The sequence below is a fragment of the Crinia signifera genome, chromosome 5 (assembly GCF_055691185.1).
Source record: "Crinia signifera chromosome 5, ASM5569118v1, whole genome shotgun sequence".
Lineage (NCBI taxonomy): Eukaryota > Metazoa > Chordata > Amphibia > Anura > Myobatrachidae > Crinia > Crinia signifera.
Genome location: NC_139221.1, coordinates 49,169,384 through 49,194,174, shown reverse-complemented (window position 1 = coordinate 49,194,174; position 24,791 = coordinate 49,169,384). Strand labels below are relative to the sequence as shown.

Sequence of the window (24,791 nt, the reverse complement as noted above, 5' to 3'; positions counted from 1 at the left end):
AACTGGTATGGGAACCGAATTAGAGGGAGGTTCAGCACAAGTCGAATCGTTTTTAACAACCATTTGTCTGAGGAAATGTTTTCCCATTCCGCATAGGACTGGCCCAGAGTTTTGTGAAATGTGGGGTGTGTGGTTACACTTACCGTAATTTCGGCCTCTTTTGGAGTTGTTCCAATTATTTCCTGCCGATGTTCTGGGGTTATCACCGGATCTGTTACTGAAGCCTCCAGTGTGGGTTCTTCTCGTGCCCTGATATTCTCGGGACGGACCTGCGGGTCTCGAAGTCCGACCCCCCTGGGGAAAGGGCCTCTTGAAGTGTTCACTCCCTTTTTTGAGGTCAGAAAAGGATTTACGTGCCTTATGGCGAATTTTTACCTCTTCTATAAATTGGGGCCCGAAAAGGTCGGCGGTATCCAGATTGGGGAATTCTAGTGACTTAGGGGCCAAGTCTGCCAGACCCGCTGTAGTGAGCCATCTGGTTCTGCAGGTATTAGTAATATGATTAAAGGTTTGACCTATAATCAGTGTTGCTCTGCTAATAGCTTTCAGAAGAGCCATTTTAGATGCTACCAGTGCATCTAGGGAGACGCTAGATTCTCCTTCCCTCTCTGCCTTATCTAGCACTTATAGCAGCGGGCCAGCTGCGTCTGCAATTTTATATTGTATCTTTTTTAAGGTACGGTCAGTGGTGTCATTCTGTCTTTTTTCACCCACTATGGACATTAGTGCTGGGTCTATCCCAGGCGCAAATAGTGCGGGTACATCTGGTAACCCTGTATGAGAGCGTAACACTAACTCATCTTCTTTAATCAGTGCTGCTCTGAATGCTAGCTGAGCAAACTTTTGTACCTCAGAATTTTGTTTTAGTGCCCAGTGTGTAGCATATAGCTTAGGTGGAGGGGTCTTCCCTGCAAGGGCCACTCTAGCCATTTGAATGTCACTATGGCCCTTATTCTGATCGGTGCGGCCCGATCAGAAATATGCGGTGATGTCCGTCTTGGCGAATCCCCGCCTTCCATACGGATCGCCACCTCCGTCCGTATGCGGATATGTGGCGGTCCGCATGAATGTGGACGGGGATACGCCTCCTCCATGGTGGGAGCAGCCCCTGCATTCGATGGTCGCCGAACTTTGAATGCAGGGCCGCACGCTCCACCAGGTCCCGCAACACAAGACCACACGGACACTTGTCCGTGTGAAATCTTGTATGGGGGCGGGCAGCTGACATCCGGCGATGTCAGATGCCCGCCCCGTACCCACGCGTCACGGCCTCATTGCCATGCATACGCCCCGCGTTTGCATGGGAACGCCCATGAAACGCGGGGCGTATGCATAGGGTAATGAGGATAAGTAGCCCCTCACGCCCCTCTACGCCCCCTGTGCGGCGTATAAAGAATCCATGCGGCAAAATCGCCTGCACATGCGCAGAGTGACCTCTGCACATGCGCAGACGATAAACATCGGCGGCCCGTACGCAAGCGGGAATATCCGCACCGATCAGAATAAGGGCCTATATTCCCCCCGCTTTGAAGAAGCTGATGTTCTGGTTACTTCTTCTGACTCCCAGTCCACTGAGGGAGGAGGGTTACGTTCCCTATGGGCGTGTGCCTGTTTTACAGGTGACCCTTTATGGGAGTGATGTAACTGTTTTACAGGTGACCCTTTACACTGGGAACGGGTACCTTCAGGCTGCCTGCTACGGGCAGGAAAGTTTTGCCAGCTACGGGCAGGAGAGGTGTGCTTGCTCCGAGCACTATCAGGTTGCCTGCTACGGGCAATGCCAGGAAAGAGGGGTTTATCACCTGAACAGGTCCCCTTATCAGAAGACTTACGTTTATCTGTCTTCTTGAGACTTTTCCTGTGTGGAATGGGGCTCCCTGAGGTATAGGGTGACCCTGCTCCCTCCTGAGGAGACTCATTTACCTCAGAGTCAGAGTCAGTCTGTGTCACTTTTCTGACTGACTTTTTCTTCCTTTTAGGAATAAATATATCCTCAGAAGAGGATGAACAGTGGAGGAGTGAGGCAGTGCCCTCTTGTGGCCTCTCTCCCCTAACATACTGCCAGGCCTGGAGGACATATAAAGTGAGTCTGTGGCAGACACAGAAACACTGTCCTCCATGTCTGCTGACAGAAAAAAATCTGACCAGCGCTTGGGGGGCGCGCTCACGTGTGCGCGTGCGTGCACGTGACGCAGCGCGCGTGCGCCCCCAGCGGCGCTGTAGCTGTAGAGGGAGAGGTAAGTGAAAAAAATTTCACTTTCTCTCCCTCAGCATTTTCGGGAGGCTTGCTGCCTAACCCACCTGCTGTTGCTAGGTGGCAAGCCTCCCGAAGAACAAAAAAAATGTGCATAGGCTACTACAGTCTAAAAAGCCATATGAAGGGTATACCTGATCTGCTCCTAATACAAGTACCCTTTTCAGGCCAAAATCCCGGGTCTGATACACGTGCAGTGGAAGTGATCTGCCTTCTCCAAGCTCCAGGAATGTGACTCCCCCTAACAGGACCCAGTTTGGATGACTTGGGGTACCCGCTCACAATGTCCCTTACCCGGGTAGATTCCTGTGTCCAACACTGGTTGCTACCTGGGTTAAAGCAGCAGTGTGAAAGGGGTATAACATAGGGCCTGACTCCCAACTTTCCCGCTAATTGGAGACTGTCACTCCTGCGGGTTGCAGTGTTCCGCGGGTGGGGGGACAGTTGGGGGGGGGGAGCAGGCGATTGTCACTGCTCAGACTAACAGAGTAGCCTGTGTTCTTCTGATAGATGTTGTGGGCATGCATGCGGCATCTATCAATACAGAGAGGGAAGCCAGGGGCTGCCCAGCTGCTCATAGAGCACTGGGCACATCCCCCCGAAAATGATTAAAACCGGGAGTCTTGATGCTTGGCGCCGCCTATCCACACATTGCTCCGCCCCTTCGATTGTAGCTCAGCCCCACATCACATACATTAAAAGTTGGGAGGTATGCGGCTGCGGTTAGCCAAAGCTGCAATTATTGCGGATGGACAAAACCCTGCTGCACTGCAGGTGGGACAATGTAACATGCAGAGTTACGGTGCGTGCACACACTGGCTGATATATCGGCCGTTCGACTGAACAGCCGATATATAACGATACACCATCGACCAGTGTGTACGAGCTATATAACTGTGAACGGCGGATATATCTATTAAGGTGTACCCAGCTTAATGGTGTGTACACACAGGTACAATCACCCGGCGATTCTGACTATATAGTCAGAATCGCATCCGTATCGCATGCAGATCGCAAGGGTTTTAACCCTTGCGATCCCGATGCGTGCTCCCATTTCGCACGGCAGAAAGCCTTGGCTGTCTTGACTATATAGTACAGATCTGCACTATATAGTCAAAATTGTATGCCATTGCATGCATGCATGCGATGCGATGTGATGGCATCGGCACATCTCACGTGTGTACACACCATAAGATTTGGAGGAGTTATTTTGTTTCTGTACATTGGCTGCTTTATTCTTAAGGGCTCCAAACACTACAAGGGTATGTCTGACCCTGAAGTCGATTGAATTTCCATTGAACTCCCCCTGGAGGTTGATTCCATCCGATTTTGTACTTTGTGTAATTTTTCCATACCATATATCTGATGCGATTGATCAAGCCAAGATAAATCGCATGAGATATATCTTATGGTATACAATTGTACCATAAGTTATATATAATGGGCTGGATTAGGTGGCTAGAGGGACTGGAAACATCAGTCACACTTCCTGCGATATATCGCATGCGCATCCACCCGATTCCGATAAATCACTGGTGCAGTACGACAGATCTAGGGGCTCCTATCCGACACTCAAGGGATCGTGAATCAATCGGATCGGATGAAAAACACAAACGATTTGACACTTTTCAAATGATATATCGGGCCGAAACTGGATGAAATCGTGCAAAATCGATCTAGTGTATGGGGCCCTTTAGACTGCAATGTAGATTTCAGTTTAAAAACACCTCACTTAAATCTAACTCTTTCTACACATGTTACATCTGCCCCACCTGCTGTGCAGCCTGGTTTTGCACACAGCATCTATTCAACGCAAAGTAGTGCCAGCCGGCAACTGTCCCCCCAACTGTCTCCCCCCCCCCCCCCACTCCACCGCGGACCACTGCCTGCCCCAGGCAGCACCGTCCCCAAAAAAAAACAGGAAGGTCCTGCGAAAATTGGGACAGTTGGGAGGCATGAAGTACTCTTAATATAATCACCTGGGCAGTGGCATCTAAGCGAGGCACGTCTGCATATTCTGGTATATCACACCTCCCATCACCATATGCATATACGTTAGCATGACAGGAAAGGCAGTGCCTCACCCCACTGATACACACTATAGCAGGGGTAGCCAACTCCAGTCCTCGAGAGCTACCAACAGTTCAAGTTTTCCAGCTCACCACGGAGGTACACAGGTGCACTCATTACTGACTGACACATTTTAAAAGATAAACAGTGGAGCTTATTACTTCACTTGTGATTCTGGGAGGAGAGCGGGAAAACGTTAGCTGTTGGTAGCTCTCGAGGACTGGAGTTGGCTACCCCAGCACTATAGGATATTGTGAAAGATAATACTCAGAAAGGGGCTTATGAGTGATCTTTCTCAATATCGTCTATTGTGTACACTCAATATCGTTAACAATGCACCCTCCTGAACATCGTCAACGATGATTGATGTCTGATGAATGTGCAGGTCAATTTCGCTATATAACCAAACGACCCACATGTTCAACGGTTCCTAGTGATGTCACTGAATGATATCGTATATTGATATCGTTCAGTGTTTATGCACAACATCGGGACTCGCGGACGATATTGTTAATTATAATTATCATCTAGTGTGTATAGGGAAAATTAATTTGTTTCTGTGCCATGCTTGATGCCAGATATTAGGCTCAAAGATACAACAAACAATAATAATTGCTCTTGCAGTTGATTAACAGTGGAAAATGATAATTAGGTCATTTTCAGTGACGTCTATAAAGCCTGGATGTGGTAAATTAGGAAGAGTGCAGCTTACATGATTGCAGCGACTTCCCCAAGTCATTGATCCTATATCCCCCATGTGTGTAGCAATGATAATGTGTAACTATTAGACTTCCCCTATTGTACAATCCTGGCTGGCAGCCCTAGTCTGTGCCCCCCTGGCTACACAGCACAGCACACACAGGCGTGCACATGTTCCTGGGACACAGCCCAGTCCCGGCAGGAGGAGTAACCCAATCACCCTAGTGCACTGCTGCTGCTCATTCCAATGCAGGAACATGTCAGAGGAAGTCCAGGCAGCAGACTTTGTAGCCGGGAACCCGCAGCTGAATGACTTACCAGCCCACTCTCCGGTGGTGAGAGAGGCTCTCCTGCTCATCAGGCAGAAGGCAGAGGAGGAGGAGAGCGGCCACTGGCCCCTGGGGCTGTCTGACGAGTTCCTGCTGCGATTCCTCAGAGCCAGGGATTTCTCTATACATCTGGCATATAAGGTACTGTAAGTAGAGTTGCAGGGCTATGTGCAAAGTGCAGGAATGCCTTGCTTGTAGACTAGGAAGGGGCTGTGCCAGTGGTACTGTGAGACTCTGTTAGACTCTCACTGTACTGTATATAGAGGAGATGAGGAAAGTGCTGAGGTCCAGTGAAGTTTGCAGGATAGATGTTAGGCTAGGAATGAATTGTGGCAATTGCAATATACAGTAAGAGAATGCTAGCAATTCTACATCGGCATTTTGCAGTTACAATTTAAATAATGGATAATTTGTTTAAAAATATATATATAACAAAAAAAAAAAAAATAAGATATATCCAGTATCTACTTCCCCCTGATAGCCATATGGGATCCCTTGCATAAGATACAGGAGGGTTTTATATATGGGGACCCCACAGTTAAGAAAAACTCACCCCAGTAAAAGTTGCATGCCAAACCAGTGCATAAGTACACATGCAGAGCCGCTCAGATTTGTCTGTCTGTCCCTTGTCCCCAACGTCATGCCTCTCTAGTTGGAAGGAGTTGCAAGTGCCAATTACTATACAACAATATTTGTGTACATCCACTGGCGAGTTTAGATATCACTTACACAACGTGTTAATGTGTAATTCTTTAGAGTCTCTATGATCTAAAAGAAACTCAGAAAAAGAAAGACCATAGTGCAATGACGTCTGAAATAGAGACTGATTGATGTTTATTCAATACACTCACATTCAGTAGGATATTATGCGCATATCAATAGGTCTTTTCAATCCAATCTTCCACATGAATAATCCCTGTGGACTCGATGAGAAGTATATAGTACAGAGACGTTTTACAATAAAAAATTGACATTTATTAGATACACTCACATGTGGACGATAAAAACAAGCAACAAACCCCGCAGGGTAGTAGGATCCCAGAACTGTGCCCTCGGAATATGCAGGTCCTCCAAATAGCCGACCAGCGGTAGATGTCAGAATGTGCAGTCCCTCTCCGGCCTCAGGACAGGATCCGTTTGGTAGTATTCACACGGCTTAAGCGCGCTTTCGGGCACGGATGCCCTTCCTCAGAAGCGTAGTGAATGCTATCAGACGGGGCCTTTTTATCCCCCTCCCACAATTATCAATGCATAACAGCTGCACGATTCCGGTCTCCCGGACGTAACGCTCCGATTTCCATAACCGGAAGTGACGTTACGAGCGTCACATACATATCCCTCCGACCATTTCCTGGCTGTGAAACGCAATTCCTTTCTTCCGGAACGCACCTCCATTTTTACGATATGGTTCACATTCAGTCCCATCCTTTCTAAAGTCCAGTTTATATGGAATAGTATGGATAATGAAGTAAACCTTCTGTAAAGCCAGCTCACAATGTGCAGTCCATTTTTTAGGAGGTGTATACAAACAAAAAGAAATAGTATCAGTTACATATACAAAAAATATACAAAAAATACATTATCTAAAAAACGGCAACCTAAAGATATATTCACTTGATATCACATACATACATAAAATACATCCACCAAGTATATATAAACCCTATTCGAAAAGATTCATGGTTACAAGAACCACTTGAGTTCGAACTCACTGTTCAAACCCAGTGGTACCAGGGTATGTAATTTATAAATCCATTCCATTTCCGTCCTCGCTAGTTTGGAATCTAAGTTATTGTGACGCCAGCTAGGACTAATGGACTGGATCCCCCAAAAAGTTTTTATACATCCCGGATTTGAACCATGTACCTTTTTGAAATGTGCAGACACCGTGTGATTATCAAAGCCTTTTTTTATGTTATATATATGTTCCGATAGGCGGACTTTCAAGCATCTTGTAGTCTTGCCTACATACACTAACCCACAATTGCATTCTAATGCATACACCAAATTCCTTGTGTTACATGTTAAGAAGTCTCTTATAGGGTATTTCTGGCCTTTTACTGTAAATTCTTTTATCTTGCTTGTGCCTTTCGTAGTTCGACACATCAAACAGAGGCCACAGCGATGGAAGCCTTGGCTTCTCTCACTACTCCTTTTAGGCACTTCCAATGCACTTCTTACTACGGTATCCTTGATACTTTTGGATCGCCGATAGATAAAGATAGTAAAGTGCCAATTACTGTAGGCACAGATCGCCATTGTCAGGTCACTTTGCGAGCACAAATAGATGCTAACCTAGTTGGTAGAAATTGTCTAGGACAGTGGTTCCCAAAATGTGGTCATCAATGCACCACAACATATCCAGGTTCCAGGATATGCATGCTTAGGCACAGGTGACTTAATTAGTTCCTCAGTCAGTTTTATAATACCCCGTTCTCACTGCAGGCAAATTCCCGGGTCTATCATGTCGACCCGGGAATTTGCCTTTTAACACGGGTTTGTTTGCAGTGTGAATCGGTCGCATACCCGGATCTCATACACGGGTAAAATCCTTCTTTTTACCCATGTTTGAGATCCGGGTATGCAGACACGGGTTGACCCGTTCACACTGCAGAAAAACCTGTGTTAAAAGGCAAATTACCGGGTAGAACTTCTTCACCCGGGAATTTGCCTTGCAGTGAGAACGGGGTTCCGTCCCTGCAGTCGGCAGTGAGAACACGGCATTATACTTTGTTTGGGAACCATTGGTCTAGGACAGGGGTAGCCAACTCCAGTCCTCGAGAGCTACAGTACCAACAGTTCATGTTTTCCAGCTCACCTTGCAGGTGCACTCATTACTGACTGACACATGTTTAAAGATCCACAGGTGGGGCTAATTACTTCACATGTGATTCTGGGAGGAGACCTGGGAAACATTAACTGTTGGTAGCGCTCGCGAACTGGAGTTGGCTACCCCTGGTCTAGGATGTGAATAGGCTTACCATGCTCTCCTTTTTACAATGTGTAATCCATGAGCATCCTAGTTTAAAGGGATAGTATGGTACTGTAAAGAGCCCCTTACATTAAGGTGCCCACACACGCGTCGATCCTGGCGTGCGTTGTGGGCTTAACTAGCACACAAAGCATCACATCGTATGCCTTGTGCATGCGATGCTATGCGATAAAAAGCTAGTACAAAAAGTATGTGCAGCACATACTTTTTGTACTGTGCGATGAGGTGCCACAGGAGCGCGCACCCCATCGCATAGCTTCGCACCGCCGGGATCGGTGCGTGTGTGGGCTCCTTTAGAACGATATATCTGATGCTGAAATTGGATCTTCCCGGGAGTGATTGCATCCAATTTGGTACTTTGGTGTCATTTTGTGCATGCAATTTGGTAAATTGAGATTTATCTGGCCAAATTGCCTGTGTACTATACTTTCTGCAATATATTGCATATGATCTATCGCATGCGCCAAAAGCACTCCATTTTTCCATCCGATTACATCCAATTCCGACAAATCACAGGTGCGGTCTGACCAACCTAGAGGCTCCCACCCGACTGTCACCGGACCGTGCATCGAGTCGGATGAAAAACACAAACGATGTGGCACTTTTCATATGATATATCGGCCCGAAACATCGAAATTCGCCAAAATTGTGCAGAATCGTTCTAATGTAGGGGGGGGGGGTGATTATGCCAGAGTATACTGCCCAAACACAGGTCTCCAGAAACATGGTGCATACTCGCAGTGACCAATTTCTACGGGATGCGGTCATCTATTAGAATGAACTTAGGTCTACAGTCATTAGGTCGACCCCACTAGGTCGACTGGCAGGAAGGTCGACCTGACTTAAGGTCGACATGGGCCAAGGTCGACATGACTTAAGGTCGAATTTGCATAAAGGTCGACATGAGGAAGGTCGACTGGTCATAAGGTCGACATGGGTTTTTCACTGTTTTTTGAGCCGACATGTGCCGACAGGCGGTATTTCATGCCCTACCATCCACTAGGGCGTGGTGGGAGAATAAAATAGTGTGCCGAGCGCAGCGAGGCACCGTGCCCGAAGCATAGCGAGCGATGCGAGGGTCCGATTCTCTTTGCTAACTGTGTCCATGTTGACTGTGTCGACATTCGGATCAAAAAACAGTGAAAAACCCATGTCGACCTTATGACCAGTCGACCTTCCTCATGTCGACCTTTATGCAAATTCGACCTTAAGTCATGTCGACCTTGGCCCATGTCGACCTTAAGTCAGGTCGACCTTCCTGCCAGTCGACCTAGTGGGGTCGACCTAATGACTGTAGACCTAAATGCAGTCTGACGAATGATCCCATTCCATTTCTACTGCACATTCACAAATCACAGGATATAAAAGTGGCAACATTTTTTTTTTTTTAAATGCTGCAGTTCTGAAGCTGAACTCATGACAAATAAAATATTAAATAAAGGGTGTGCTGTGTGGGCCCACCTATACCCGGGGCCCATATTACAGGTTCACCAGTGCATTCTAGACTGTAAAGGTGCGTACACACTGGCTGATATATCGAGCGATACATCTGTGAACAGGGTCGTTCACAGATATATCGTGCCGGCTTTGAACACAGCTGATGCCCGATATCTCTAGAGATGCTGTATATCGGCGCATCATGCTGTGTATGGGAGATCCGCTGACCACCTGTACAGCCGCGCCGGGAGCAGTTGGTGATTCACAGCTTAGTGGGTGGGCACATGCAAATCCACCCACCCACTTGTTATGTCAGATCCGATGGATCGGACAGTGTGAAATGATCTGCAGCTATATCTATTAGTGTGTACCCAGCTTTAGATCCTACAGGCACTGTCCTCATTCCCAGTGTTTTTCTAGCTGTGTAATTTATAGCAGTTATACTCTATCCTGGGCTGCATGGGCCTGGGTCTGAAAATAATCAAGGGCGTCCACCACTGATCGCATGAATAGCTGCATTTCCTAACATGGCATGCATGCAGATTTAAGCAGAGAACGTATACGATGCGTGGGAGCGTGCATAGCATCGCCAGCCATATGCAAACACAATGCGATATGAACTACATATGATACTTTCAAACTAAAAATGTAAAAATGCATGCAACCATCCCACCGCGTATGGGAATCATTAGCCATCTGGATTCAATCATGGATATCCTTAAAACCTGGACTGCAATGGAAGAGTTTGGGAAACTATTGTATGGTGTGTGCATGCCATTGGGTACAATGCCACTACATCTGACAATGGGCATGATGCATTGACTGCATTCCCCATATACACCAAGCTCCGAAATCCGAACCTTCCAGAGATTAGATGGCATTGTTTAATAGAAGCCTATGGGTTTCTCACCTCAACGATCCCTCCCAGTGTCCCACGTGGCTTGGGCATGCAATGGTCAATGGCTGTTCATGGCCAGAAGTACTCTATTGTCATAAACCTTGAAATCTCTACACGGCAAAGGGAACTCTTATTGCGTTTGCTGTTGACATGTGATGATAGGCCTATTTGTATGTGGAGGCCTGGTGCTGTAGCCCCATCCACCCCAATGTTATTCTAGCCTGCCTTTACCTCAAAATAAATAATATCAGGGACCCTGCAATGGAGTAACGGGCTTGCTTGCCTGTATAACACAGCTTGTGTCCCCTCAGAACTAGCCTCAGTAGGAAGGCGCCGACTCTGCAAGGGAAAGGGACTGGGGTCAAGGTAACATAAACAGACCACAGGTAGGGCAAAGGTTTAGAAACGTTAGTCAAACCTGGGTTAAGGTTATAAGTAAACAGTCAAGATTGAACTGCATCAGAATCTGACGTACCTACAGAGCGGTGCTGAAATACATCGGAACATACTGTACACCCATATTTTGAAGGCATAAATGCTGACACCCAAGCAGGCACATATGTTCCCCAGGTCCACTATGATCTCCCGACATCTAATACAGATGGTCAAAATACTGACATTTGTCAAACAGCCAATATACTGACATATTCAAAATGCCAACATTTATTATGCAGACATTTAACATGTCGAAATGTCAAAAAGTAGACATGTTGTTTTTGGGGGATGTCTGTGTCGATATGGACACCAAATAAGTGTACTGTGCCCCCTCTCATGGTATGCTGCCCTCAGCACACTATTATAATGTAACTCTATGCCCACCTGGATCGTGAAGTAAGAACAAGTCGAAAAACTTGCATCGACTTTTTGACCATGTCTGTATTTTGACTGTCTGCCAATGGTGGGTATTTTGACCATCTGTATTTTGACTGCCGGATAAATGACTGCATCAGACTCCCCATATAGGTCTGTGAACGAACTTGTGAAATGTATTGGAAACCTTGTGACGCGTACCACTACCAGCGTCCCAACAGCACGCGGCTGGTATTGCCTGCGATTAGCTTCTTACTGACTTGACCTGCTGTGTCTAGTTCTGGGGTAGCCAACCCTAGTCCTCGAGAGCTACCAACAGTGCATGTTTTGCAGGTCTCCTCACAGAATCACAAGTGAGCTAATTAGCTCCATCTGTGTATCTTTTAAAATGTGTCAGTGATTAATGAGTGCAGCTCTGCAGCAGCTAGGTTGTCTGGAAAATGTGAACTGTTGGTAGCTCTAGAGGGCTAGGGTTGGCTACCACTGGTCTAGTTGGACAAGTGTCATTATTCAATGATCTCGGCGCCCCCTGAACCTTTGCACCTCAGGTGATATCCTGACGCTATAGCACAGGTTTGACTTTGCAATTCTGGGGAGACGCTCTGCGTTCAGGTTATGGAAATAGAATATAAATCTATTTGTGCACTTGTTAGTTTTCGCAGCTGAATTCTATGATGGAGATAAGCATATTGGTCTGTTTGTGACATGTTTCGCAAATGTTAATATAAAGACATATATATATTTTATTTTTTGGCTGTAGTGCCTGAAAGTGGAGTAACATTGATTCATTGCCAGTCTCTTTCCTCCATACAACAGTTACTTGATTATTTATGAACAAAATGTATTTTTTTTATTTTATCCCGAGGGGAAGCATCACAGGAGTAATACAGCTTAATAGTTGCATCATGGTATCTGCAGGGCTGTCAATAACTAAGTCTGCAGTCATGGGACCTCATTTACCAATGACCCTTGTTATGCCTAGAGAATCCAGGCCACATGGTGGAGCGTGCCTTATCAGTTGCAGAAGATGTAAGCTATAGGGCCCAGATTGATCAAAGATTGTGGAGAGATAAAGTGCAGAGATATTGAGTACTACCAAATCATCATTTGTCACTATACAGGCTGTGTTTAAAAAAAAATGACAAAAGCTGATTGGTACTTTATCTTTCTACACTTTATCTCTATCCACATTTTTGCTAACATCTGGGCCTATTAGAGATCCTAGGCTTGTATACACAAAAATGTTGCAAGGTATAGGGCAGTAGTGTTCCTTCTAGGAACCAAACGGGGCAGGGCGCTGGAGGGGCGGACCAGGCACGGCGACGGCACATATGGGGGCGTGCCCGGGCAGCCGCGTCACGAATGGGTGCGTGCCCGGGGCGCCGCGTCACGAATGGGGGCGTACCCAGGCCGGCGCGTCACGAATGGGGGCGTGCCCGGGCCGCTGCGTCACCGAAGAGGGCATTACCGGGCCGCCGCGTCACCGAAGGGGGCTTGCCCGGCCGTGACTACGTCCCCGAGCTGCCGGGAACGCGCCGTGCACCACAATCTATGGCGGCGCTGGGCTTCACTGGTGCACTCCGGCAGGACAGGCAGCAGGCTGTTTTAGCGGGGCACTGCTAGAGGGGCAGGGCGCATTTTGCCCTTTAAAAATTGGGCAGGGCGCAGCGCCCCGCTAAAACAGCCTAGCGGGAACAGTAGGGCAGTATTCAATGCCGGGGACGAGCGGTGACAGCGGGCAGTGCTGCCTACTCGCTATCACAGCTCGCACGGTATTCAACTGACCCCCTGCACACGCCGTTTCCACCTCGCTAGGTTTTTGGAGCGAGGGGAAAACGGCGTATGCAGCCGCTAAAACAGCGAGGCTCGCGGCTAAATGCAGCAGGCTCCCTGCAATAGCCATGAGCCTCACTTTTTGGGGGAATCCTCTGACAGCGAGGATTCCCCTGGAATGTTGAATAGGGTGAGCAGCCAGCGTGGGGTTTAAACGGCAAGGATTGCTTGTTTTCAGCGATTGCCGCCGTTTAACCGGCGGCATTGAATACAGTCAGTAAAATGGACACAGGTTCACCCCTTTTACACCAATGCTGACCCGGGTCCACAAGAGAACAACCCGGGTTTTTGCGGCAGTGTGAAAGGGGTATTTAAGCTTGCCCCCTGAAAAAGGAGAGTACTTTCCACAGCCGTCTAACTATACTCTCTGGGACCCCGAACTGATGGATCGTTAAATCAAGCCTACATTTCTAATATTGTGGACTATTAATACCATCATCCTATTGATTTTCCTTGTCATTTGTGGTAAAGGTGCACATGTACAGTATTATTCCCTCTTTGTTACCCCTTTCCTAATAATTTCCTTGTAAGAAGTCCTATATTCTGCATTGGTTGAGTTTGTTTACTGGTTTAGATTGGCAGCAACAGATCCTGATATCCAAGGTTTGGTGCTTTATCAGATAAGCCATACTGTATTTTTATACATTGTACAATGTTAGTTGCCATGGAATGTTAGTAAATGTTATGTACTAGGAGGTGTTTTATTTTATTTTCAGCATTGAAGATCATCTCTGGAGAGAGTGGGGTCTCTAAAATGGGTGTGGTATAACAACCCGACAGTTGGTATTCTGGCAGTCATCAGCCCGACGTCGGACTCCTGACTGCGGGGACTTAGACAGCAGGGCAAGCGCAATGAAGCCCCTTGCAGGCTCGCCACGCTGCGGGCATAGTGGCTCACTACACTTGCCGCCTATTTTATTCTCCCTCTATGGGGGTCGTGGACCCCGACAAGGGAGAATAGCCACTACCCGTGTGGCGGGATTCCGCTGTCAGGGTAATGATTGTCGGAATCCAGACTGCCGGTGAGCCCTCCCTCGCCCTCTAAAATAATCCTGATTCTGATAAGCTTTATATTATTGGCATTTAGTACAGGGCCAAAACTTAAATCACAATATTCACATTATCCAGGTCATTTCAATATTAAAACTTAACTGGTTCAGGCTGGAAGCATTAGGGTGCATTTACACTGGTCGATTTTGAGGCCAAAGTAGCTCACTTTTACCATTTTGAGCTACAGTACTTTGACTCAAATTCCACTAGTGTGTGTGTGGGCAAGCGATGAGCAACGATGCGCGCTTCTGCATTATCGACAGCTGCCGCCGTTCCGTCAGGCCAAGTGAACCACCTTCCATAGAAAGTGATCCGCTCCCCGAAGATTGATGGTCCGGGTGAAAATCGATCAATGTAAATGCAGGGCAGTGCTTTTCATTTTGTTGTTCGGCAAAAACACCCAGTGTGTATGTGCCTTCAGTCTCCTGATGTAAGCTGCAGTTTTCACACCTGTGTAATTCCACTCTCCATTTAACGGGATACGGTCACTAGGTTGACAAGCATTAGGTCAACCACTGAAGGTTTGCGCTCTGCCTTTTGGCTAAGATCAAGTGTAGTATCTGTTCTTATCAGTGGGTATGGACTGGCCTCTGGCAGAGAATAGAGAAAGGCTGGACGGAGTAGCTGCTCTGATGGGCGGAGGGTGTGGGACCCCTCTTTTTTGCCTGGGAGTGGTGAAAAGTCTGGCTGAGTACCTTCACCTCTGCCAGTGGTAGGAGGTGTTGTTTCCGTAAACCCACTGGTGAGAGGGGGGGAGAAACACTGGGCCTAGTAGTTTGGCTCTCTTGACGGGGTTCGTAGCCCCCGAAGGATGAGACAGCGAAAGGCTCAGTCTAGTATCCATTCACAAGGAGCGGAGAAAGGCTGGGACTGAGTAGATGGCTCCTGTTCCAGAGGTTCGTAGCCTCTGATGGGGAGACCGCGAAAGGCCCAGCTTAGTACCTTAACCTTGGGATCGGAGAAACACTGAGACTGAGTAGATTGCTCTTCCGAGGGGGTCGCAGCCCCTAAGGGAGTCAGTCGAAAAGCCCAGTGGAGTACCCATTCCCATGCCAGGGGTTGGAAAGTGCCCTACGATGGGAACAGAGAAACCTTGGTCGGACGCTGATCGGTCGGTTGCTTGGAGTCCGAGGCTGCACTGTGCCCCCGGGGAAACTCGGGGGTGCCGAACATGCACGGGTGATCCCAAAATCACTATGCACTAGTAGGCACTTGCACTGCGCACTTCCCCTTCAGGCGGCGCTTCACGTCCTTACCTCGTCCTTTTGGATGGGGTAGGACAATTTTTCACACCCCCACCCCGGCCTTCTGGCTGAGGTATCTTTATTATTTATTTCTCTTCCCCTCTCACGTTTGTCACTTTTCACGTTCCTTGTTTTTTTGTAGTTTGTCACGTTTTTTGAGTAGTGTGGTCGACCCTTTCGGCCTTCCATTTCCCCAATGTGCCGAAGCTCTCGCCTTTTGGGGAGAGCTTCGGTCCCCCGAGGACGACCCCGAGCCACAAGGCGGAGGGAAGTCTACTGAGGGTCTCTTTAAACCTTCGGGAGCGGAGGACCCACCGTCCTAACCCTTCCGGGGGTTGAGGAATGAGGGTCTCTCTAAGCTTCGGCGGAGAGGACCCACCGTTCCCTATTTTCCCCTCTTCGGCCTTATGGTTGAGAGGGGTTAGGGGAAAAACAGGGCCAGTCTCCTTCGGGAGATGGCCCACTTCGATCGCACGGCCCCCTTTGCACGTGTTTAGGCACAGCACTGGTGGTAGGGAGCACAACTCAGGCTCCTGAGGTTTTTTTTTCAAACTGAAGGTTTGACATGACTGAAGGTCGACACAAGCATTAGGTCAAAATGGGGAAGGTCAACATGGCGTTTTTCACTCTTTTTGAGCCGACATGTGCCGACAGGCAGTATTTAATGCCCTACCATCCACTACGGCGTGGTGGGAGAATAAAAAAGTGTGCCGAGGGTAGCAAGGGACCATGCCCAAATGCATGGCGAGTGCAGCGGTGCACTTTTAGTGTCCATGTCGACTGTGTTGACATTTGGGACAAAAAAGGTGAAAAACCCCATGCCGACCTTTGACTGTCGACTTTCCCCATGTCGACTCAATCCTTTTGGAGATCTCCTGACCATGTCCATCTTCATGACCTAATGTCTGTCTAGCCAATGATCCATACCCCAAATTTACAATTCAGGTTTTTTTTTTTACATTTACATTGGAGGTTCATAGAAAACTGCACATTGCATACAGTTATGTAAGACACGTTTTAATGTTGACATAGTAAGTACCTTTCAGTTCTAGATGATTTATGTAATTATTAGCTAACTGTTCTCTCTGTCAGTGATTGTTCTTTCTAAACGCTGGATGGTTTAGTTTTTTTTTTTTGCTAACAATATTTAATGCAAATAATTACACCTACTTGTCTAAAAGGTGCACTTGGTACTTATAACTACCTCCATTGGTATATGTTTATTACACATATAAACATACATCAAATGTGCTCTGATCTTTCACCATCACAACTAATAACTCAATCGTGTCCACTTTCTGATGAGGCTCCTTACACTTCCCAGCAAGCCTGGACTATTGGGATGTCTTGTGATTACGGCCCTGTTCCGAGACCTCTTAAGCTTACCCCTACCCCAATTGGCCATTTGATTAAAAACATTCTTGTTCTTTTCACTGTGTTCTCTGTGGTTCAATAGGTTACACAACTATTGTTTTACATTTATTTTCACAAAGAACATTATGTACTTTTATAAAATCTATTTCACATATCAACCATCATTATCTGCACGTGTGTGTCCTATATTCTCTTCTGATGGTCAGCATCAGACTTTATCACACTACGTGAGCACTGATCTGCTGGTCATTGACATTAAAGTGACTGAACCTGATTGGAATGTTAACTTCAAATTGTTTAACTCCCCGGTGCCACACTCCCAGGGCATAAAGAATAAAATTGGTACTAGTAATCAAAACAAAGCGTTGTAAACATATCCTTTAGTAATCTGAATCCTAGTGTTAAATTAGTCTAGTTTTTGTAATGTCTTTAAAACCACCAATCTAAAGTCAGGTACACACTAAGCAATATTTGAAACCATTTTGTAATTTATTTCTCGTTGAGGTTTGAGATGCTTCCCGTTTTCTTTAAACCTACAGATTTACTACAATGCACATTTACATATTCCACTTACATATTCCAACCTGATGGTTTTCCTACAGATACAATGGTTCTGGGTCTGTCAGGTGCAAGACCTATTCTATGCAGAATAGGTCTTGTGATGTTGTATGCACACTAGAGGGGGGTATTCAATTAAGTGCAGTTTCTTCGACTAGTCGAAAAAAAATGTACTTTTCGCCATTTATCAGTTGAATTCAGATTCAACCTATTCATCCAAATTCCGTTTTTTCCAACTAGTCAAAAAAGGGCATGGTCAAAAAACACATGGATTGGCAAAATACTCGCCTGTCTATATGTTTTTTGTTGAAATTGCAGCTTTTTTCAAGTTTTTTACTCATGTTTCGCTGATGCAGTTTCGAAATCTGCATCGGCAAAACAGGACTAAAAAAACAATAGAATAGTAATGACTGGGTTTTTTTTCTCCAGCTAGCTGAAAAACAACAGACTTAATGGAATACCCCCCTTACTGACTACTGGTCACAGTGGTGATTTTGAGGCTGCTTTCACAGCACTCGGATTTTGCACACAGAATCACGCCTCATTTGAACTTTAAATACACAGAATTGTACAGCCACTTCCTTGCGGCTATGTAACAAACATGAATTAGGCCCTATGTCTAGTGCTGGAGCAGGTTGATATATGCAATAATATTTTGTAATGATGTCAATCCTTTTTCTGCCAAACTTGCATAGCATAGTACAAGTGTTGCTTAATTTTCATTCATCTGACCTGTGTTTTACACAAAAATTATAGTATGACGAGAAATTACAAAGCGTTTTCTTGTACAAGTTGAGTATCCCATATCTGTAGATCCCTTATCCGAATTATTCCAAAATCCGTGGTTTTTTGGAACAATTTGATTTCGCCCCCCCCCCCCCCCCCAAATCCTTTTTTTTTATACTTACCAAGTCCCCCGGCATCCATGGCAGGCCTTCAGTATCCTCTCAGGCAGTTCCAGGAGTGCTTTGCGCGAGTGTGGCCGTGACATCACCGGCGCGCCTGGGAACTCGCGCCAAGCACTCCTGGGACCGCTGGAGACTCCGGAGACGGTGCTGAAGGCCTGCTGTGGACTCCGGGGGGGGGGGGGGGGGCAATGTGGACGCTGAGGGACCACCAGGCACCACCAGGGGACAGGTAAGTATGCCTAAAAAAAATTATTCCAAAAACCGGAAAATTCCCTTATCCGGAATGCTCATGGTCCTGAGCATTTCGGATAAGGGATACTCAACCTGTATTGTGCTTTTTACGGGATACGATCATTAGGTCTACACAGTATGATGGTCAACAAGCATTAGTTGACATGCAGGAAGGTCAACAGGGTCAATAAGTCAACATAAGCATTAGGTTGACATGGGGAAGGTCCACAGTCAAAAGGTCGATATAGGTTTTTTTCACATTTTTTTTGGAGCCGACATGTGCCAGACAGGCGGTATTACTTGCCCTACCATCTACTAGGCCGAGCGTAGCACAGCGAGGAGACTCGGTGCTACGTTTCAGTGTCCATGTCGACTGTAGAAATTCGGGACAAAAAAATTTGAAAATCCCCATGTCGACCTTTTGACTGTTGGCCATGTTGACCTAATGGGAAGCGGTCATCTATTAGAATGAACTTAGGTCTACAGTCATTAGGTCGACCCCACTAGGTCGACTGGCAGGAAGGTCGACCTGACTTAAGGTCGACATGACTTAAGGTGAATTTGCATAAAGGTCGACATGAGAAAGGTCGACTGGTCATAAGGTCGACATGGGGTTTTTCACTGTTTTTTGAGCCGACATGTGCCGACAGGCAGTATTTCCTGCCCTACCATCCACAAGGGCGTGGTGGGAGAATAAAATAGTGTGCCGAGCGCAGCGAGGCACCGTGCCCGAAGCATTGCGAGCGAAGCGAGCGATGCGAGGGTCCGATTCTCATTGGCAACTGTGTCCATGTCGACTGTGTTGACATTCGGATAAAAAAACAGTGAAAACCCCATGTCGACCTTATGACCAGTCGACCTTTCTCATGTCGACCTTTATGCAAATTCGACCTTAAGTCACGTCGACCTTGGCCCATGTCGACCTTAAGTCAGGTCGACCTTCCTGCCAGTCGACCTAGTGGGGTCGACCTAATGACTGTAGACCTAAGTTCATTCTGACAGATGTACCGATTCCGACCTAATGACCCTGTCGACCTAACCCTTAATGCATGTTGACCTTAATGCATGTCAACCAACTTGCTGTTTACCCAATGATCCCAACCCCTTTTTACTCGCATTTTATTCCTGCCAGTACAGTAAGTGCGAAGATGGGACCTCCGCCACTCTTCTTAGGTGCTGCTTCTCTTATTTACTTGCATTCACTTGCAGGTATGGCCAGGAGCTGTGGTGGCAGATAATGCCTTATTTAATCATCCACCCTAACCACAAGTGCAGGTACTGAGTGCCTCCGCATGTTAGACATGACTGGGCTTGACGAGTAAATGTGCATTGCATGAATGTGGTTGCCATGTATTAAAACATTTATTTAATTCTTGCTACATATGACTGTCTTATGTTTTCAGAGTCAATATGTTTACTTAGTAAATTATTTGCTTTTCCTCGTTGCAGTCATATCCCCATGATATCATGGCACCTGACTGCCATGCATCCATATATAGTATACATGTTTTTAAAAAAGAATCTGCATCTTGTCTACAAAATTCTGTGTGATGTGCAGCTAAACATGTGCAAGTTTTTTGCTCTCCTATATGGGTGTGAGTGAAAATTGCAGCCCGTGGTCGCAACTTGTATCTGGTTCGACTTTCCCAACGTTATTTCACCAACATACTTCACTAGCCCTGCTAGCCTCACCCTACATGGTGCATTGAAGCCAGCCCCCCCTCAGTATGGATGAGCCCTTACCTTTGGCTTCCTGTAGGTGGCTACGTTTTTCCAAGCAGTAAGCTGCTGCAGGATGCTGACATAGGATGGGACACTCATGACTTTGTCTTGTTTAGGTGGGAAAACCGACCCCCTTCCCATTCTGGCTCATAGAGACCAGTATATCCTGGGCCTGGTGTCTGCCATTTTGACAGACTTTTAACTAGTAGAAGCTTAACAGCTAATAGAAAGATAAACGCTTTAAATCAGTGGTAGCCAACCCTAGCCCTCGAGAGCTACCAACAGTTCACATTTTCCAGACAACCTAGCTGCTGCACTCATTAATCACTGACACATTTTAAAAGATCCACAGATGTAGCTAATTAGCTCACTTGTGATTCTGTTAGGAGACCTGCAAAACATGCACTGTTGGTAGCTCTCGAGGACTAGGGTTGGCTACCCCAGCTTTAAATGATAACTTTCTGAAGGTTGAAAATAAAATGACTGTAGACACACAGGGGGAGATTCCCTAAATTAAAAATGCGGTAAAAACCCCGTTATCGGGGTTTTTACAGCATTTTGGGAAGCTCTTAGCATCCCCTGTTGGGTTACCGCGACGGGGGGCATCGCCTATGGGCTTCTAACGTGCTGTGCTGCCTGGACCTGTGACCTCCTCCTCCCTGTGACCACCTCCTCCCTGCACTATGATCCTCCTCCGGGTGCATTTTCCAGTGTTATTTAAAGCTTCAAACTCACCCAGGGCCAGATTAAGCCTTGGGGAGACCCAGGGCCCCCCTGCCAAAGGGAATGGAGGGTGTAAATTAGGTTGTGCATACCTTCAAACATGACCCTTTCCAGGAGGGACAAAATGCTCTCTGCAGGATCTGGATTTATTATATGATTGGAGTCACTTGTGTTGAACTATTGATAAGAAAGATGTTTCAACACAGGTGATTGTAATCATAAATTAAGAGGGAAATGCAGATAGGAAAAAATAATTTTGTCCCTCCTCCAATGGGTCATGTTGGGGTGTAGGGATTGTGTATATAAAATGTAAACCAATCATCTCTATATTACATTTAAACTAATAGTTTTAAAGTGCAATGGAATATGCTTGACTATATGGGTAGTATTCAGTGCAGAGGGCGAGCTGTAACAGCTCTTATGGTCAGTATTCAACTGACCCCCCTGCACACACCATTTCCCCCTCACTAGCTTTTTGAAATGAGGAGGAAATGGTGTATGCGGCCGCTAACACAGCGAGACTCGCGGCTAAATGAAGCGGGTTCCCTACATTAGCCATGAGCCTCGCTGTTTGGGGGAATCCTCACCGTCCTCTAACAGCAAGGATTCCCCCAGAACGTTGAATAGGGTGAGCAGCCAGCGGCCGCATTGAATACACCCCTATAAATAAACTGTAAATTAAAGTTTAATAATGTCTGGGTACTATATATAGCTTCACCTAATAGAGACTTTTTTTTTAAATAAAGTTTTCTTCTCGTTGAACAAATACAACTTAATATTAAATACACATAGAAAAATAAATATATAATTTATCTTGTCACATGAAAGAATACCAGCAGCCCCTGTACTACTTACACACTTTCCAGCCCTGAATGCTCTAATTAGGTTACAGGTTACACAGGACTCAGAAACCCAGGCAGGGAGGAGGAGAAGCTGAGATCCCTGGGTCACTTACAGCTCTCTCCCCCCCTCCTATCTCTCCTTAGTTCAGGAAACTCCATCGCTAGCCTAACGGCAAATGTCATTTTGCAATGTTTCTCAAAATTACAACTCTGAATCCTTGTTGTTTGTCTTTGCCATTCTGCTATCCCAGCAGCTGGGTAGACTAAATTATGGAATTGCCTGGGGCCACAAGCCACTGTAAGAAACCAGGAGTTTAGCTGCATTCTACACCAGTGGTTCTCAACCTTGGTCCTCAAGTACCCCCAACAGTGCACGTTTTCCAGATCACCTGACAGATGTAGAGGTGCACTCATTATTCACAGACACATTTTAAAATCCACAGGTGGAGCTAATTATTCCATTTGTGATTCTGTGTGGAGACCTGGAAAACGTGCACTGTTGGGGGTACTTAAGGACCGAGGTTGAGAATTACTGTTCTAGACCACTGTTCAGATTTGTCTGCATTAAGATAAGAGTAAGAGGGAAAATGTGATTGGCCGAGTCTGGGAGGTAAGAGTGACGTGGTCAACTCTGGGTGGTAAGAGTGACATGGCCGGGCCACCATCAGGGTGAACTGTTTGGCCTGGACAGAGAGGGGGAACAGCTGTGGGCGATGGTATTACTGTACAAAAATATCCTCAACATAATGACCACTACTATGAAGGAGACAAAACAACTGACAATATAAACTAAAAATACATAGAAACACAATGAAGCATCAGGTTTAAAATGTCAGAGGGAAGGCAACATTACGTATGCAGCACAATGGTAATCTCCACCTGACTTCAAAGAGGCAGCGTTAGGGTATAAATATCTGTGAGAGGAAGATGGCTGTGGTATATGTGTGTCAGAGGCAAGTGGATATGGCATGGCTGGGGTAAATGTGTTAAAGGGAGTCTGCTAGGGTATCTTAATGTGTGAGAAGGAGGTGGTTGGGTTTGATATGTGTCTGTGTGGAAGTGGTAGGTGGCTGAGGTATATGTGAGTGAGCGGGAGGTGGCTTTGTCAGGGCTGGGGTATAGGAGTATGATAGGGTGGTGTTTGCGGTATATGTAAGTGTGTGACATGGAACTGTCATGAGGGTATTTATGCATCCTGCTGACTAAAGCAGGGCTACAGTATCAAATAAACTATAATACAGATTGATATGTTATTAGAAGATGCAATACAAAGCCCAAACATTGACTATTTAAAAAAAAACTGTTTATGCACCAATGAATGCTCCATCCCTGCAGTAGCTCCACCCACATTATCCACAACTTAACCCCAGAGGGGGCGCAGGTGGACCCAGCTGAGCCTGGGAGCTGAGAGGACAGTGACATGGCTGAGTCTGGGAGGTGAGAGTGGAGTGGAGTGAAGTGGCTGAGCCTGGGAGGTGAGAGGACAGGGACCTGGCTCAGCCTGGGAGGTGAGAGGACAGGGACCTGGCTCAGCCTGGGAGGTGAGAGGACAGGGACCTGGCTCAGCCTGGGAGGTGAGAGGACAGGGACCTGGCTCAGCCTGGGAGGTGAGAGGACAGGGACCTGGCTCAGCCTGGGAGGTGAGAGGACAGGGACCTGGCTCAGCCTGGGAGGTGAGAGGACAGGGACCTGGCTCAGCCTGGGAGGTGAGAGGACAGGGACCTGGCTCAGCCTGGGAGGTGAGAGGACAGGGACCTGGCTCAGCCTGGGAGGTGAGAGGACAGGGACCTGGCTCAGCCTGGGAGGTGAGAGGACAGGGACCTGGCTCAGCCTGGGAGGTGAGAGGACAGGGACCTGGCTCAGCCTGGGAGGTGAGAGGACAGGGACCTGGCTCAGCCTGGGAGGTGAGAGGACGTGGCCCTGGCCCAGCCTGGGAGGTGGGAGTGGAGTGACATAGGTGAGTCTGGAAGGTGAGAGGACATGGATGTGGCTGAGCCTTGGAGATGGGTTACATGGCATACCCTGGGAGGTGGTAGGACAGCGGCGTGGCTGAGCCTGGAATGTATGTACTGTAATCACAGCAATGTGTGTGCTAGCCCCAGCACTGCTCCTGCAGATTAGAAGAGGAATATGGTCGCTAATAATAGTACATCACATAAGCCTACAGAATTAAGCAATGTCTTTGTATTTGGTTATATATGGTTTTCACTTTATATCAATCTGGTCATACTCTGATCTAAACCCATGGCCAGTGAAAGAGAGAGTTTTCACTCCATATGTATATATCTATTGTTAGTTGTGTATAAGTGTATGTAACAAGCTTGCTGGGTGTGGTGTTGGGGTTGGCCTGCTTATTAGTCTTGGCAGTGTACAGCATATAACGCCCCATATTCATTTTGGCAGCTCATGTAGCCCTGCATCTCCCTGTGTATTCTAGCAATGTGCAAATACAGGAAAAGGTGGTGGAGCGCTAGAATAATAAAATTTTGACCGAATATGACCAATTGGGTAATATAAATTATTTTATTTTACTAATATAAGGTATAAATGAAATATATGGTTAAAATAGCAATTGCACATTAATAACAACAAATTGGTGTACAGCCTGAGTGGGGCTCATAGAGTGGGGACAGATATAAATCTCAATTTCTCACTTGTTCCTATGGATACTCCCACGGATGGATAAGTCACAAACTTCCCAGATGGGGGACACTGGAATGGCGGGTGTCCATATACCTGACCGGAAATACAGATCAGATCCTGATTGAATTCGGATGCTTGGTCTGAGTCCTTTGTTAAGGCAATCCGGTGAGTAGC

General features: G+C 46.7%; 1 protein-coding gene across 1 annotated transcript in view; it reads left to right on the top strand.

The window, feature by feature from the left end:
• The first annotated feature begins 5,160 nt into the window (after window positions 1–5,160).
• TTPA (alpha tocopherol transfer protein) overlaps window positions 5,161–24,791 on the top strand; it is a 31,741-nt gene continuing 12,110 nt past the window's right edge. Inside the window, exon 1 of the mRNA XM_083187169.1 lies at window positions 5,161–5,493. Within this exon, the coding sequence (XP_083043295.1) occupies window positions 5,281–5,493 (213 nt within the window). The 5' untranslated portion in view covers window positions 5,161–5,280. The remainder of the gene's footprint in view (window positions 5,494–24,791) is intronic.